A 17,383-nucleotide genomic window follows, 5' to 3' on the forward strand; every position below is an offset into this window, starting at 1 on the left:
AACATTTTTGCTTTGAAGAATGGTTAAAAATCACAAAACATCATGCCAAAAACTCATTGACAAACATCCTAATCTTTTAAAAGAGGTTATTATTGCTAAAGGTGCCTCAACTAGCTATTAATTTCATTTTTCTTGTCAGGGAATGAATACTTTTGAATTAGCATTTTTGGAGTTTTGCAAAACAAATTGCTGAAATAAATAACTGTAGACATCTATGTCTTGTAACTTTTTGCTCCAAAAGAGGTTTCAAATAATTATTTGTTTTATTTTATATAAGGGTGTGACAGGATGACGCTGAGCTGTGACATCAAGTCAAGTCACAAACACAATAAGAAAATCAGTAATCCAGGTCAGGCTGGGCAAATCACCTTTACTGTTCCTAGATTTATTTTGTATTTTTAGTTTCTCTCTCCTCTCACTCCTCCTCTGAACACCTACAATGAGTGCAGAGAGCTGCAGGTTTATATATAGTGGCCAAAGGGTTTAACGAGCTAGTAATTACTCTATTACCCCTCGACCACAATCTGCACGCGTTTATTAATTCATAACTAACAGAGGACGAGCTACCACCTCGCCTCTGCCAGAAAACATTTAAACAAAACAAAACGCGGCGCTTCATCGTCATATACAAATAAATCAGAATAAACAAATACATACAAAACAATAAATTACACAGGGGCGGAGGGGGAGACACAGTTCTAAAATAAACAAACAAATACATGTACAAGGTTCCTCGCCCTGTTACAAAGGGCATGTAAATTTCCATTAGGGTATGTAAACTTTTTTTTTGCTACTTCAAACTTGTAGATAAACTCAATCAATGTTTAAATGGTTCCGCCGTTTGCAGTTGTTGTTTTCAAATACACACAATATCATGAGTTCAGTTACAGTCTTATCTTGTTTCAATTGTTCATTAAAGTATAAGTATATTTTTAATCTCAGCAGTGTTATGTTGTAGTAAACGTTTTTACTTCTTGTTTGCATGTATCCACCAGGTGTCGCACTTAAGACTTTATAGGAAGAGAAGTGTATGTTGGCTTTCAGACAGACATTCTTAATTAACAGACATGAATCAGCTTTGTTTGTTTAGACCAGTCAGACAGCAAGCAATCTCAACTGTTCCCCAATGCAAACCTTTATGACCCTCTGTTACTAATATCTAGTCCTTTGAAGTAGATCTAGTGAATGTTAAGGGTTGAAGGAAGTAAGGGGATGACGAACTCAATTAACGTCTCAGCATCCAAGTCACACAGTTTAAAATATAATTTATCACAGTACATACAATTTCTTCCACAGGTGTTGTGTCAAATAGTGCCTCTGCCCAGTAGTGGTTCCTAGACAGGAGTTTATTAATGCATATCTTCTTTTGAATAATATTTGTGCAATAAATGCATGTCGTGACTTGTAAACTGCTGAGACCAGTAAACGCTTGTGACCCGGACTGGATTGAAACTCAGGCCTCTAGAAACCACGTAATGTAAAATGTCTAACAAACTCAGTGTTTACAAATCGCTGCGTCCTATTTTGACAAGACCAGTCAAGTTAGGCGTGCCCTCTAACACTGTGTAACAAAAAATTCTATTATAAAAATAATTATTGTATTTACAGTATAATTGTAAATCTCGAAAAACTACTCACTTCTAAATCTTTTGTAGTCATCTTTGTATTACTTTAGTATAAATACATGTTAATTTGGATTCATATGTTGTTTTTTTCTGTCTTTATGTGAACGGAAATTTGTCCATTTTCCCATGGAAATAGTGATATTTTGAAATATCACTGTCCTGGTCACAAAAGCAAAGTTTGTGGGGAATAATAGCCATTTTCTATACTTTTGAGGCATAAGCAATTAGGAAATAACACTTACTACCCAGGAACAAAAATTGTGTTACATAGTGTAATCAAACCAGTGAAATTTCACCCCGGCTATGAAGATAATCACATGGAGATTTATCATCACTGTGGGGATGTGGGGAGGACAACACCAAGAAATGTATCTGTTAGGCTTCAGTTTCTGCTTTTATATTGAGGCGTCATTAAAGTATTTGAAGGGCTGCATTTGTAGAATTAACAGTAACATTAAGACTTTTGCAGTTAACAAAATTAGAGTAAGTTATCATAACAATATAGTTAAAGAGGTAGATGCTAGTTAAAAATGCTCCAAAGAATTACAAAGTAATCTGTCCTCAAATGAGGACTTTGGCACTGAATGGGTTAAGACACGTACTGAAGTTACTGATTACACTGACTGCGATTCCATGGAACTGAACTGTCATTTGACCAGTAATTTAATGACAACATTTAATCAGTAAAACTTGATGCCCTGAAGTAATGTATTATATTGTTCTGATTAAAGGGATAGTAATATCTTGTAACAGCTTCACTGTTGTATCCACAAGTAGTTTTCCCTGAAGAATGATTTTATTTTTTAACTAGTTAATAAAACTGTATAAGACATAACTCTGTGTGAATCGTAAATGACAGTTCTGCCAATTCCATTCTCATCATTTGTTCTTCCTCTGTTTGCACTGTCACTTCCTAATATTTGCAATTACGTTTTTAAGATGAGTTCAGGAGCAGGTTTTACACCATTTCTGTAACACGGGCTAGACCAGCCAATGTGTCTGTGTAGTGAGAGCCATCTCCATTTGATCTCTAGAAGGCAGAGATCAAATGGAGATGGCAGATTTGGCAGATTTATATGGTTCATCTTACTGATAGCTCTAATTTAGAAGGTACAGCCATTGTTTGTGTTAATACTGTAGTTCCCTTTCTCTTTTAATTTATGTATCCTACAGCATATTTCAGAGAAAGAGATCACTACAGTTGAGTGTCGACCTTTTTGTTCCTCTGGAAGTGCGGTTGCAGGGTGATTTGTTCTTCCCTTTGATAATGATTGAGGCAGGTTTACCAATAATATGTGTGCTTGGCCATTGGGCAGTATTAGAAATGAAAGTGAATGCAGTTTGTCTGTAACCGCGTTGCTGTGTGACTGTGTTTATTTCCGTGTAGATTGCATTTACAGATGTGAACTATTGGCTGTCCATACTGTAGCAATGTTGCACCTACAAGCATTTGTGCAGGGCGCAGTGTCCTCTGGTCTACAACCACCACAGTCCTTGTCTTCATTCATTTCAAACCCAGGCCTCCAGAGGTGCTGTAAAGGGTTACTCCAATACAGCCCACTTTGCCGCAAGCTTTCTGGTTTGGAATCTTTTGCATGGTGACAGGCATTTGAGAAAGATTGTCTCCTCACTGCTCTTAGTTACAGGTCTGATCTTCAGCTATTCATTTTGTCCTGCAGCTCAGCACTCAGATGAGAGAGGATGAGATAAAAAAGCTGTTGTCCATTGGGCAAAATAACAAACAGACAAGGTGATCGTGGAATCCCTTCTGTTTGAAATATTTCCATAGCCTAATATTATCAGTTGGGTGTGCCTGTTTCCCTTGCTCTGAACTAATCAATATTTCATTTGTTCCCGCCCTGGTGTTAATCAATAATACCCTAGCCCAGCTTACAAAAATCCAGACCTTAAAAACCACTGTACGCAAAAGCAATTAAATCAGATGAAACTCACGACATCTTGGCAATGCTCAGTTAATGTATAGATACTGTTTGAGCCATTTTCAGTTAATCGTTTTAATGAGGTGGCTTGTTCAGACAGATTTCTTACAGCAGTCGTTCATCAGATATCTGAAAATGTGTCATTGTTAATAACAGCTGTTCATGACTGAATGAATACTGCAAATCTCTAAATCTAGGAAATACCTTGTAACTTACACAAAGGTGTTGGACTGATAATGAATAATGCCTGGAAGGTTAAACTACAATGGTGAACATTACCATAGGCATTGTTTGGCATGTAACGATAACAGATACACTATGTGAACACTGCCCTTAAAAAACGTTTACCGGGGTAAATTTATGTATATGCTTTACAATGCTTACCTATGCTTTACTATGCTTTCACGCTGCATTACTACACTTTGCCATGCTTTTACTATAAGAAATTTTTCTAAGAGCCGAATATCAAAAAGGCAACCGTTGTTTCTTTGCTCACTGCCCATGAAATGCCCAGCTTGCCCACTCACTGTCAAAACAGACCTGGAAACAGATGCAGGGGCCTCGGTTCTCAAAGCTCTTTACTCGATTTTGTCATTGTCATTTTGGTTAGTGTTACAATACATTACATTAGGAAATGTTGCAATGCATGATGACATTAACCTTGATCAACAGACCTCTCTCTGTGTGTGTGTGTGTGTGTCAATCGAACAGTGGGTTGGTTGAAGAGGCGCGGCATCGGTGCCAGCTAAAGATATTACGTGCCATCATGCCTGTTGTCAGAAACAAGGAAATGAAAATAGATACGAACGTGGCTCAAAATATGGGAAACAGTTAATCATAAAGGGTTGAACTGTGTTATTTACTGAAGGTATGACCAAAATTCTTAAGCAATGCATGCATTTCCAGTTTAATCATGGTTCGATTGAAATGGGCTTGGCGGAGTTACGTTTCCTTTCCCACTAAGCACCCCGCAGTTTCCAGTTGAGTGATCTTTAATAGACTTGAGTAGAAATAGCTAAAGCAGGCAATAGTTTAAAGCTGAAGCACCACTCACCCGCCCTTTAAACTGGCAACAAACCGACCCAGCTCCCACAGTGTTGTTGGATACTGAGTTTACTTTCACAGCGTAACTTTGGTGATAATATTGACTACAGTTTTAAATTAGATACCTTTTAAACAAAGTAACAGGAACGAACATGCAAACCGAACGGTTTACTTACTAGCACAGCAACGACGTCAAAGTACCATGGATTATCGCAATACAAAACAATAAGTTTGTGACGTCAGTCTGATACTATGTGCCATGTAAAAAAAAAAAAAAAAAAAAAAAAAAAAAAAAGCATTAATATTTTAACATCTTTTTTTTTTTTTAACAGATTTAACTTAAATCATCTATTTTTTTTATAAATGTTGTGAATATATATATATAATATATATATATATATATATATATATAATATATATATATATTTAAATGTGTACATTCAGATATAATTTATAAATCTAGTTACAAGATTTAACCTTTAACTAAATATTTAACTCAATCTTAAATCTTTTAACAAGGTTTAATATTTAGCTAAATATTTAACTGGCGGGCTGAATCTGGAGTTCGTATGCAAATAACCTCCGCCCGCTTTGTGCTTTCGTGCGATTTTATTGGCTCATGTAATGTTTAAATTTGCATATTCCAAGATTAGTATTACAAGAGCCAATAAAATCGCATGAGAGCTCTTTTGCATACAAATCCAGATTTAGCTGGCCAGTTAACTAGATTTAACATTTAGCTAAATATTTAAGAGATTTAAGATTTAGTTAAATATTTAAGAGATTTAAGATTTAGTTAAATATTTAAGAGATTTAAGATTTAGTTAAATATTTTGCTAAACGTTAGGAAGTGCTCAGGGCTGAAGTGCTCAGATAAATTATCTAATTCAATTCAAATACTCATTATTAATGATTGGTACTAATAAAATGTGTAAATTGAAATATCATCTTGCATATTTTAACAGGTTCCTACGATGATGTGTGCGGTGCATCCTTCAAACTTTGCATATGATTCGCATCAAATTTGCTTTTTACTAGGCTTGTTTGTATCCGAATATCTCATAGGGCGCTCAGATCAACCCATGGAACATCAGTGTGGCTCCACTGGGCTGACAGGCTATCCTGTGAAGTGTATGAACTATCCTTAAGTGTGCAAAAAAAAAAGAAGATTGTGAACAGCTTTCAAGGTAAAGGAATGCCCTTTTGTGGAAAGAATAAATTATACTTTTTTGTATAACTTCTTGTGCTGTGCGCTTCTGTAAAATGTTTTTCTTTTTTTTTAAAAGTTTATTTACCTTGTTGCTTTTGCTGGTCTGATAATAAACCGATTGCTGTTGAAAAGTAAAAAAATGTATCGCTCTCGTTTCAGTTTTACGTTTTTGATTTGTAAATGTTACACTGTGTTTTGAGTACAGCCCTCAGAAAGCCAGCTGATGGGCTTCTCAAGGCATGAGTGTCTGCGGCCCTTCCAGCCGGGCACCCTAAACGCTTCCTCTGCGTCGAAGTGCTTGCGCCACCCCGCCAATGGGTTGCTGTTGCGCTAGTGGGTGGAGGCAATGCGGAAGGATGGAGATGAAGCCGAGTTTGTACTTTAGAAAGCGCTGTCTTAACGGAGAAACCCGTTAAAACAACAACGAATTTATATTCTTTATAATTAACCATTTAGTTTACAACACGCCGTCTTTAAAAAAAAAAAAATGGACAAAAGGCATTTTGTTCAGACGAATCACTAAACCAAGGAGTACCGGTGGAGAACTCGGTTATGCAGTTTTCTTCTTGAACAATTTGAAGAGACTGGCTGGGCGGTTCCGCAGGAATTAAAATGCCTGGACGTAATAATAATAATAATAATAATTCTGAGGACAACGTGTTTATGATTTCACTGTGGCTGGGGCTGGCCTTGTTTATTGGCAGTGTGTCTGGTAAGTCATAAGTGTGTGTGTGTCAGTAACACCTGGCGCAGAGGGCATTGCCAGAGGCATTATTGTGGACCTTTTGGGTAATGGGGCTCGAAACGAAGTGCAGGTACTTCTATATTTCTGTATTATAGTATAATCGTATGGTACAGGACTGGCGTGCCATTCCTATGGCTACCAACATACATACGGCAGGTACGGTGTCTCACTCTTATCACACCGTATGCACCTACGAGTCGAAGCATTCCTGTGTTTGAATAATAACAGCAGCTATTGACAAAACAGTCCACTGGCATCATTATGGCAACGCTGGTATGTTTGTAAAAGGATCGGTACTGTTCTTAGTCACTGATATGGGTGGATTCATCTTTAATTCGTCGTGAACTAGAAATGTACCAAATACGAATCGAATAGCTTTTTAAAATTATTTTTAAACACACCGTGTTGTAACACGCTGTGTTCTGTTAACAGCGACTAGGTAATTATTTTTTTTTTTTTTTGTAATTAAGGCAGATTGTTTTATTTTTTCTTCAAAGGGTGCGGGAATGAAAACGTCCCATGCTGAAACGGTATAGGTCTACACTGTTCTTAAAGACGGGGCAGATTACTGTTATACTTACAAAAAAATAATATGTAACATTGCGTTAAGTATACCATTTCACTTAATTTTATAAAGCAATATGCAGTGGCCTCCAAGCACTGTACAACAATACAGTATACTGTGCACAGAAAATACAGACAATAATAATAATACGTTTTTAATAATACTCGGTAAAATGCCAAACTTAGGCTTTATTAATCGTTGTATGGTCTACCCATGTACAGTTCATATAAGGATCACAGATGGTATGGGGGGGTATGCAGCTATCATTGACAGGCCTCTACCCTGCTGTCTGGCAGGAGGATCATTAATGCCACCTCTTCTAACTCTTCTGACTGTCTGACTCCTAATTTCTTGATACACACCAGATCTCCAGTTCTGCCAGAGTCCCAGGCTGTGCCACCCTATTCCACTGCTAGTGTGAGAATGTATCGCTTTCATTTTCATTGAATTGTTTCAGTCATCTGGGATTCTGCATTACTCTGCATTCAGGGGAAACTCTGTTATATTGTGTGCCATCTAATGGATTTCTAAAGTTTTGTGGCTGCACAGCGGTAGTGGCCACTGAAATCTGTATCTGCGGGATCTAGGCTAAAGGAGGTGCCTGTCCATTCTTATTCGTACATGGGTTTATCATGCTTGTGTTTCTACACATACAGTATGTATCCTCAAGGTGAATGACACCGGAAGTGCAAGGCAGATAACAACTAAGATCCCTTGCATTGTTTATCACAGCAACTTCAAAGAAAAATAGACAAGTTGTAGTGGTGAAATCGCTAAACTGGATTGCTTGCTCTTTTTAGGAGAATGTGACTACCCTCCAGATTATCCCAATGCCGTACTGAAAGAAGAACATCAAACTCAAGGACCACCTGACTTTGTAGAGGGGTTTAAAATCACTTATACATGTCAGAGTGGGTATGTACCGAACGGTGGATCTCCAAAAATCACTTGTACCAGTTCACAGTGGTCACCTCTGACCTTGGTGTGTGAACGTAAGTATGATTTTGGTATTTGTTTTAATGGTGTCTGTTATTGTATTGCTAGACTACTTCAGCACTAATTTGTTGGTGGGGATGGACACATTTAAAAAAACAAAACAAAAAGAAAAACAAAAACAAAACTATTAAATTCTGTTTTAGATTGCCTTTGAAAAAGTAGCTATTAACTGACTGGCTGTTTGACCTTTTTATTCACCCACTAAAGGTTATTTTTACTAAGAGTGTGCTGTCTGCAAGAGGGGTTTGTTCTCTTAAACAATGCTGTTTGTCTCATTGATATTTAATACAAGTGGACATTTTTTAATAAAATAAATCAGGAATTTGGTTTAGTCGAAGTGTTTATAAGTATGGAGATACAGTACGAAGGTGCAGGTGTTGCTAAATACTAATAAATACACATTTATATGAAATGTAGGGAACAGTTAAACTACTGTTTTTCAGAAGCTTTTAGATAATGTTATTTTATCAGGGATGGAAACTTCAATTGAAACCAATTGAAAGTGCACCGTCATGCTGTCGTGTAAAATACTCATTTCAGATTTTTATTGTATTCTTTCTTTCAGGCCGATCATGTGGAAATCCAGGAGAGATACTTAATGGATACTTTAATACTGATGAGGGTGTTCTTTTTGGAGACAAGGCTTATGCTGTTTGTAATGAAGGGTGAGTATGTTGTGGTTGATGCTCAGGATTGTTAAGGTAGGGGTAGTATGTGCATATAATCCAGTAATGAGATGTATTATTACTGTAATAATATTACTGTTCGTGTCCTGGGGAAGCAAGTCCCTGTCATCAGTGATACAGTGCAGGTGCCCATATGTGAATTAAAGTTTAAGATTTGCAAAATTGCAGTGGGCTCTATTTACTTACATTTCTGGAAGTAACAATGATTTAAAAGCTGGCAATAAATAACATAGTTGCAGCTAGATATATATATATATATATATATATATATATAATATATATATATATATATATATATATATATATATATATATATATGTTTCTTTGTTTTAGATACCAGTTGGCAGGCAATGGTGTCAGAAACTGTCGCGCTACTGGCTGGGACGGTGCCATTCCTATATGTGAAAGTAAGTAGGCTTGTGTGTTTTTATTTTCTTTTTTATATACATAATGTTATGTATAGAATATTGTATCAGGTGCTGTACAATGCAAGCTGATAGGCACTCCATAAGGGGTCAGAGTGGGTACTGTCTGCTCTCACTTTGAGGGGGTGAAATCCAGCTTGTATTTAACACAACACCCACTTCAGTAGTTCTCTTAATGTAGAGTTAAGTAAGAATACTTTTAATGGTATTTTTTTTCCTGTATTGAAATTAACTTTATTCTTTATTCTTGAATAGTGTCCGTGCCATATACTGTAAATAAATAAAGCTGTGCATAGATTTAGTCTGCAGTTTGAGTGGAATTATCTTTCCCAGACCTGCATACAGGTTAACAATGTTGAAAGAGTTCAGATGTATTATTTGCACAATGTTTGGTTGTAAGGTGCAGAATAAAATATTAGCACACCTTGCAGACATGGGATGCTTCTTTTAGACTTATCCTAACCAAGTGCAAGTGTGCAAATACCATGCATTATCTATCCATCTCTCTGCTTATTTATGGATTATGTGAAGCAATGTATTAAAGATGCATTTGATATGAACTGTTGTTTTAGCACAGATTTTGAATAGGCTGATATTTGGAATAAAGATTTTATTTATTTTTTCTCTCTTAGGTGTAAAGTGTCCAAACCCTCCATCGATTGTAAATGGTGAAATCACAAACCCACCTCAGGGAACTGTCACGTTTGGCACGTCATTTACCTACATGTGTAGTAAAGGGGTTCTGGTGGGTAATAGGGAGCTTGTTTGCACCAAATATGGAAACTACAGTAGTGATCCTCCAACATGTAAAGGTATGTATTGCTTTGTTTGTTAGTTATGTAACTGTGTGATTTGAGGGATGTGACATTCTAGAAGGGGTAGATTGATCTCTGGTGGACCAGCGGCTGCCACCTCTTCTCACAAACATAAAACATCACTCCCCGCTAAAATATAATGAACTCTCTTATAAAAATTAAAGAACAAACCAAGAAAACCTCAGTTTGAAACAATGATTTCACTATACCAGACGTATTTGTAAGTTTGGTGAAATGTTTACAAATAAAATGCGTATGCAGATAATGGGTTGTTAATTAATTTCTTTGAAAATGTTGCTTTAATTTCAAACTATAGCAGGTTCAGCTTTAAGTATTTTCTAGCTCTGTGCTACAGCTATTTCACTGTAATCTGTTTGACCATTACTTGTTTGTTATTTCAGATCACAAAGGCTGCCCTTCTGTTCAAGTGGAAAATGCCGTTAAGACAGCTGGATTTGGACCAGTTTATAAATATAAGGATTCCATTACCTTTGCTTGTAATCCTGGGTATATTCTTAAAGGCACTGCCACTGTTAACTGTGGAGTAAATGAAACTTGGGAACCTCAACTTCCGACTTGTGAAAAAGGTAAGTACCACACACACATTGAGATAAAACACTAACTTGAAATACAGTAAACATCATGCTGACCAGCAGACCTTCAAGAGAGCTCTTTCCTATTAAAGGTAATATAGGAATTATGTATTTATTGATAACATCTATGTTACCTTATTTAAGTCAGCGTTAGCCTTGTATAAACCTGAATTAAATCAGTGAGTACTGTATACGTGGTGCTTGCCATATAGTTTTAACAACACCTTCCTATAGATCTGTAATACTAGTTTTGACGTTGCTTAAAATGGGTGATTTTCCCTTTTTGATAAGTTCTAAATCTTCATTACAGGAAGGTGATTATGATCTGAATGAGACTGCACCAAAGAGATGAGCTAAAGCCCAATCCTTGTTTCACAGGCACAACATTTAACCCATAAGCTGTTCCACTGTTTGTTTTCAAACACATGCTCATGTGAAGAGCTTGGGTCTTGGTTTGAGGAACACTGTTCAGAAGCACATTCAGTGTGACATTCAGTATATTAGTATATTGAATGCTGTTTAAACAGTCAAGCATCAACCTAATTTGTTTTATTTATTTTATTTTAGCTCCAACCACACCAACAATAACCACCACAAGCACACAAGTGCCTCCAGCGCCCTCTCCTGGTAATGTGTTTAACATTATTAACACCCCTCGCTCGCTAAATCTGCTGATCCAGCTTTTCATTGCAGGCTGCACATTTACAGTACAAGTAGGAATTGTGCATGCAGCCATGGATAAACTATAGGGGGGGACGGGTGGGCATGTCTTTGTCGTGGTCCACCCTGCTGCTCCTGGCATCGTCTGAGGGCGTGGCTTATTCCTATCCCCTTAACAGGAGAGACCAGCGACCAAATAGTCCCTGATCACCTCTCACCCATACAAGCAGGCATGATCCCCACATTGCATTGCCATCCAGTAAAAATGAACAGTCCCCCTGCTGCATTGTTTAAACTACTATCCATATAATCAGTGCTCATATTTCTGATATCAGAGTATATAATTATTCTGTCAGATATGCGATTCCATTTCTATTATACCCCTAGCGTCATTATATATATATATAATAGGAATTTGTTCATAAAACAAAATCAGTGAGATTGAATCAGTCGTACTGGAAGCTGTACCTCGTCAGCTATTTCCACATGTTTCACTGCACAGCTGATGTGACGGGACTGTAGAGCCATGTTAACCACGTAAAAGCAAAAATACAGAGTATTGTTTAATGACCTTCTGTTACAAGTACAACCTATTCTGCTAATTAAAAATAATAATGAAATTAAATAAGAATAATTCCATGCTGCGATGTCACAGGCTTTCTTTCCAGCATAAAGACATGGCTCTTTCATTCAATTGCAAACCGTTCCAGCAACATGCTTCATTATTCATTTGACCCTGAGGATCTGTACCCACGCCCCCTTTCCAGCTCTCCGCAGACGACCTTCCTTCTCTGTATAATAGTCTTGATAGTTGCTTGCTTGAATGCAGTGTGCATACCCAATTGTTCAGACCCCACCTCCCCTGTTATATTTGTTTAACATTTATTTGACCAAAGTTACTATAAACCTCTTCAACATTAAATACCTATGAAATACTGCTGTCCTATGTCTTAAGTACTGGTTCAATTCAAGTAATTGTACATTTTTTTCAATGTCTGCAGTAGTTCTTTATTCTTGTTTTGGGTCTTAACATGCCTGCAAAGATAATGTAAAGGAGTTTCATTTGGGAGCTCAGTGAAGTTTGTGTGCTTTAAAATAAATATTGAAAAAAAATATATTGCTATTACAAAGATTGTATCTTTGTAATAGCAAAAATAATTGCAGATCAAATTGTATGTTGTAGATTATAAAAAACGAATGGAATGCATTGCCAGTTACCCGACTAGTTAAATCTAGATGCTAAAAGCAATTTCCTTTACAAATACTTTTACAGTCATGTTTGTCCGACATGTGCTGTTATCACTTCTTTCTACCTCTACTCTTAACTATTTATTTATTTTGTTTTTGTTTTTAAAGATGACAAGAATGAGCCTCAAGGTAAACAAAAGTTTATGACATCAGTGAAAAATATCAAATGCTAATGCTGCCTCCCCTTTTTTTTAATTACCTTTTTTTTCTTTTTTTTTTTCAGGAGGATGTGGTAAAACATGTGGTAAGTTGGGGTGTAGATGGGGGGGGGGCAAAAGTTAATCTGGTAAATAAAGTTCTCTGAATCTGTGGGAAACCACTGGACATGAGGAGTCCAATTATAAAAATGACATCGGAATACTGAATTGAAAAATTGAAAAGGGTACCTTTTTATTTTAGTACAATTCTAAAGTAATACATTTATAATATAAATATAAAGAACAGTGTTACATTTCGTAAATTCAAATAACTCCTTGACAAAGTTCAGGGGGCTAGGATAGGTGTCCCATCCTTCTCTCCTGGAGGCTTGAGCCCTGAAACCTCTCCGTGCCTAAGAACGTCCATGTCAGGACACGGGGCACCCCTGTGCTGAGTCGGTCCTTACTTTCATCTGACAGACATTGCTCCTGACAACTGAACTCCCCTCTTCTTCTGTTTATGCCTTTAACTGGATTGAAACTGGAAATTAGTATCCTTTTAAGTTGTATTGAGTGGTTTCAAATGTGAAAGTGAACTTCTCCCCAAATAATCAGTTTCTGGCGAGGTGGTGTTAATTCACTAGCCTTTTGCTTTTAAAGACCTCGGCCAGACACGGAGCGATTGTATGTGTTTTGACTTTCATAGTCCTGTAGCAGTGAATCAGTTCAGCGCAATGTGAAACCATGGATGAGCAACAAAACATTTGTTGTGGAAAAGTTTTGCCATAATTTGTCTTTTATCATACTTCTAAATCTTTTGTAGTCATTTTTGTATTACTTTGATATAAATACATGTTAATTTGGATTCATATGTTGTTTTTTTCTGACTTTATGTGAACGAAAAGACACACATTTGCCCGTTTCCCATTGGAAATAGTGATATTTTGAAATATCACTGTCCTGGTCACAAAAGCAAAGTTTATGGGGAATAATAGCCATTTTCTGTACTTTTGAGGCATAAGCAATTAGGAAATAACACTTACTACCCAGGAACAAAAATTGTGTTACATAGTGTCATCTAACCAGCATCAGATACAAGCACTGCCATCGTTTTAATGTATATATTAATCCTGCTTTATTAACATAAAATATAACTTCCACATCCTGAGTGTATTTTACGGATTTACATGGGTGTTTATATCTGCAGTTGCAAAAATGGCCCCCAGTGTGTTTTCTAGCCTTGGATAAGTTTCCTATCTTAGCTTGTACTTTTTTATGCCAGATGCCAAGTTCCTTTATTTCCCCTGCCAGGCATTTCTTATTAACATGCTGTCAGAGTAGCTTGGGGGCCCATCCATTTCATTCATTTATTTTGAGAATCATGTTTTGACGGCTAGAAGTTTGTCGAGAGGACCCTCTATGCCCTTGTAACAGGGAGAGATCTGTGCTGACTCTGCTGGCGTGTTCACGGGCTGCAGGAAGAGGGCGGCAGTCGCCCAACAACCGCCTGTGAGTCATGGCAGTGACACGGGGAGGTGGGAAAGTGTGAGTGTGGACTTTCCCCCTCTCTGAATGGCCGAGAGGCGGGTCTTGGGTGATTGTCGGTCCTATAAAATAACGCTCTGTTGTTTCCTCAGGTCTGCCCACTTAGACGCGCTAAGGGTGCGGACACTTTGATTCGGGACCGGGAATCAGCGAGACAGAGAGAGAGAGCGGGGAACCCTTGGGCAGACCCCGGCGTATTATGAAAGAGCAGGCGAGATAGCCGAGAGAGTAGGACGGTGATCCGGGTCGTGCGGGTAGCGGCGACCGGGATAACGCTGCCGAGTGCAGCACCTTTTATTTGTAGTTTTATTACTGTTTTATTTTCCCTTGTTCTTTTCGCCTTCTGTTTTCATTATTATTTCTTTGAGCACCTGCGAGTGCATTTGCAGTTCGTGTACCAGCTGTGGTATTTCCGTGATGCTGTCTATCATCGTTGATAGGCAGCCCACGGTCAACAGTGCCCTCTGCCGGAGAGAAAAATACAAGAAAAAAAAAAAGAGCCGGTCTAAAATAAAACTGGGCACCTGTGTGGTGTTTCCCAAATACACCTGTCTGTCTCCTGGTCAGTGAATTACCCACACCCCTTCCACAGCCCTCTTCTCTCTAACTTTGGCTGGACTAGCATTTTTGATGCTACAGAATGTAGTTTTCTCTCAGAGCACTGGCTGGCTGCACTAAACTACCTGATATGAAAGTCCAAATTTCATTTCTTATTTAAATATTTTGGGATTGCAGCGCATGTAAGAGTTCTCGAAGGAATTTTCACCCCCAGCACCCCTAGTTCCAGCGCCCTTGTTTGTCATCGATGTTGTGACAGAAGAAACAGAGGTGTTGGTGTTTTTTTTAATATGTATTTATATTTCATCTTGTGCTTGTTGATCAGTCATCTCTTGGCTTTTTTTTTTTATTTCTGGCTTGTGAATATTTATTTTCAACATCTAGCTCATACCATACTACAGAAAAACATGAAATGAATTTGGCTATTAAAGATGACTCTGAGGAACACAAATGATTGAGTTTAAAAAGGTATCTATTAATTATGTGTGTCCGTGTGGTTATTTTATTTATTTATTTATTGCCTGAAGAATCTCTACTCTTTTGCAAGCCTTTAAAACAAGATGATTTAGTGATATTTTTGTTTAGGTTAGTTGACTAATTCTGTATTTGCTGTGGAAACGTTCAAAGCAATGAAAGTTGTATTTGAAGTAACTGAAACACATAGTTCAAATGAACTACTGTCCTAGACGTGTCTAATTTGTAAATTTAGATATCAGGGCTTCTTTCATTAACTGTTCTGCAGCAGGTAAGTCTAGTCATCACTCTGTAGAGAAAGCTGCTAAACTTACGATGAGGGTTCACTATTACAACCATGCAGGTAAATTCATTTTAATGTATGCAGATTCAAATGAGAGACAAATGAATGTTGCATCACTATAGGAGCCACACCCCACCGTGTTTATTTTAATTGCTCATGTACAGCAGTTCGTTTGTCTTGGGTTAAGATTTGCTCCTAAGTTAGTGAACTTCTCAGTTTTGCTGTAGAGTGTGTTTCATCTTGCCAACCACACACACTTCTTGTTAAATGTCTTTTGGTCTTGTAAACTTAATACAATTGTATTTATACATGTACTGAGTAACATAAAACAAAATAGAAATAGTGAGGATTCCAACTGGAAATGTACCAAGTTACCAAGTCGAATTTCAGAGAAACTGAGCATGCAGCATCCGTTCAAGGTTTATTTGAATTGCAGCTTGGGTACATCTTCCACTAGAGTATGTAACTGTATTGTACATTGAAAGTGTGTTAATGTCTGTCTTTGTTTGTTGTGTTTTGCAGGAAATCCTCTTCTCCTCCTCGCAGTGCTGCTGCTTATTAAATTAATGCTGTTCAGCTGAATAGGATTCTGTGGTGTGCATCAGTACAGACACTATGACCTGCTTTTAATTGTATTTCACTGAAAAGTAAATTGTGTGCACAACTAACTTTCAGCAGGACAGTAAGTAGGGGCTGAAGTTTGAAATAAATAGTTTAGTAGCTCTTGCATGTGATACCATCTGAAGATGTTTGTTTTTATATATATATATAATATAATGTAGAATTCCCATCAGTGTTACTCCACATTGTAACTTTTTAGAGAAAAACTTTAAACGGTGTGAAAGGAGTACACTTCCTCATATTATGGCACCATTATATACCGGAAAGTATTTTCAACAAAAGTAATATATATATATATTATATATATATATATATATATATATATATATATATATATATATATATATATATATATATATATATATATATATATATATTAACAAATTTAAACTAACACGTTGTAAAAATTGTATTGGTGTGAACTGAAAAATATTTGTGCAGCTTTATATAAAAAAAGCCTTAAATTATAATTTAATATATATGTGTTGTATAAATTCTTGGAATTTTATAGGAACACTATTCTTGAAAGTTTAGTGAAGTCTATGACAATAGTTTGTAAATTGAGTTGTGTTCTTCTGTTGGCTCAATATCCAATATCCCTGTACGTCGCAACCCAACCTAATGCACTGTGTCGTAATTAATATCGAACAAACAGATCAAATCTGCCTTATTCTGTTTGTGAATGGGGTGGGGGGTGGGGGGGTGGTACAACCACTGGCTAAGGGCATTGGAAATCTCCACTTGGGGATCTTGCATATTCAGCCTTTCATCAAAGCATCACTTTGCTTTTATGGAATCTTTTTATTCTCTGTACTGCTTTAATAAAAATGGGTTTAGAAAAATATTAAAATATTTCTGTCTTTGTTCCTGTAGCAGCCAGTTTAGTCACAGTGATTCTTTAAATGAGTACTAATGAGTCAGTATGTGACAGATGATACTTGAGTTTTTGTCCTCCTGCTGGAATCTATGGTGATATTGTGTGCTGTGTGAGTGGTGTGCTGGTACAGAGACCCACTGGAAAGTGAAAGAAAATCTCTTCCAGCTGCCAGAAAGTATAAAAACAATGAGGAGGTGTAGCAGGGAGAGATGTGAGCTGACTCTGCTGGCGTGTTCACAGTACTGCAGGAAGAGGGCGGCAGCCTTCCAACAACCGCCTGTAAGTCATGGCAGTGGCATGGGGAGGTGGAAAGGTAGGTGTGTAGACTTTCCCCCT

The 17,383-nt window shown here is 37.2% G+C and overlaps 1 protein-coding gene across 3 annotated transcripts; it reads left to right on the forward strand.

Annotated features, from left to right (window-relative positions):
• The first annotated feature begins 6,139 nt into the window (after positions 1-6,139).
• LOC121299897 (membrane cofactor protein-like) lies at positions 6,140-16,350 on the forward strand. 3 transcript variants are annotated; one of them, XM_041228112.1, is made up of 10 exons: positions 6,140-6,531; positions 7,930-8,121; positions 8,691-8,790; positions 9,145-9,218; positions 9,869-10,048; positions 10,453-10,638; positions 11,212-11,271; positions 12,661-12,681; positions 12,776-12,796; positions 14,970-15,223. In XM_041228112.1, exons 1-10 carry the CDS (start codon positions 6,432-6,434, stop codon positions 15,206-15,208), a joined length of 1,173 nt encoding a protein of 390 aa, XP_041084046.1. In that variant the 5' UTR covers positions 6,140-6,431; the 3' UTR covers positions 15,209-15,223. The 3 variants fall into 3 exon arrangements, with proteins under 3 accessions (XP_041084046.1, XP_041084047.1, XP_041084048.1); XM_041228113.1 differs by lacking the exon at positions 14,970-15,223 and adding an exon at positions 16,072-16,350 and having other exon boundaries at positions 6,142-6,531; XM_041228114.1 differs by lacking the exon at positions 14,970-15,223 and adding an exon at positions 14,327-14,366 and having other exon boundaries at positions 6,143-6,531.
• The last annotated feature ends 1,033 nt before the right edge of the window (positions 16,351-17,383 follow it).

The sequence above is a fragment of the Polyodon spathula genome, chromosome 25 (assembly GCF_017654505.1).
Source record: "Polyodon spathula isolate WHYD16114869_AA chromosome 25, ASM1765450v1, whole genome shotgun sequence".
Lineage (NCBI taxonomy): Eukaryota > Metazoa > Chordata > Actinopteri > Acipenseriformes > Polyodontidae > Polyodon > Polyodon spathula.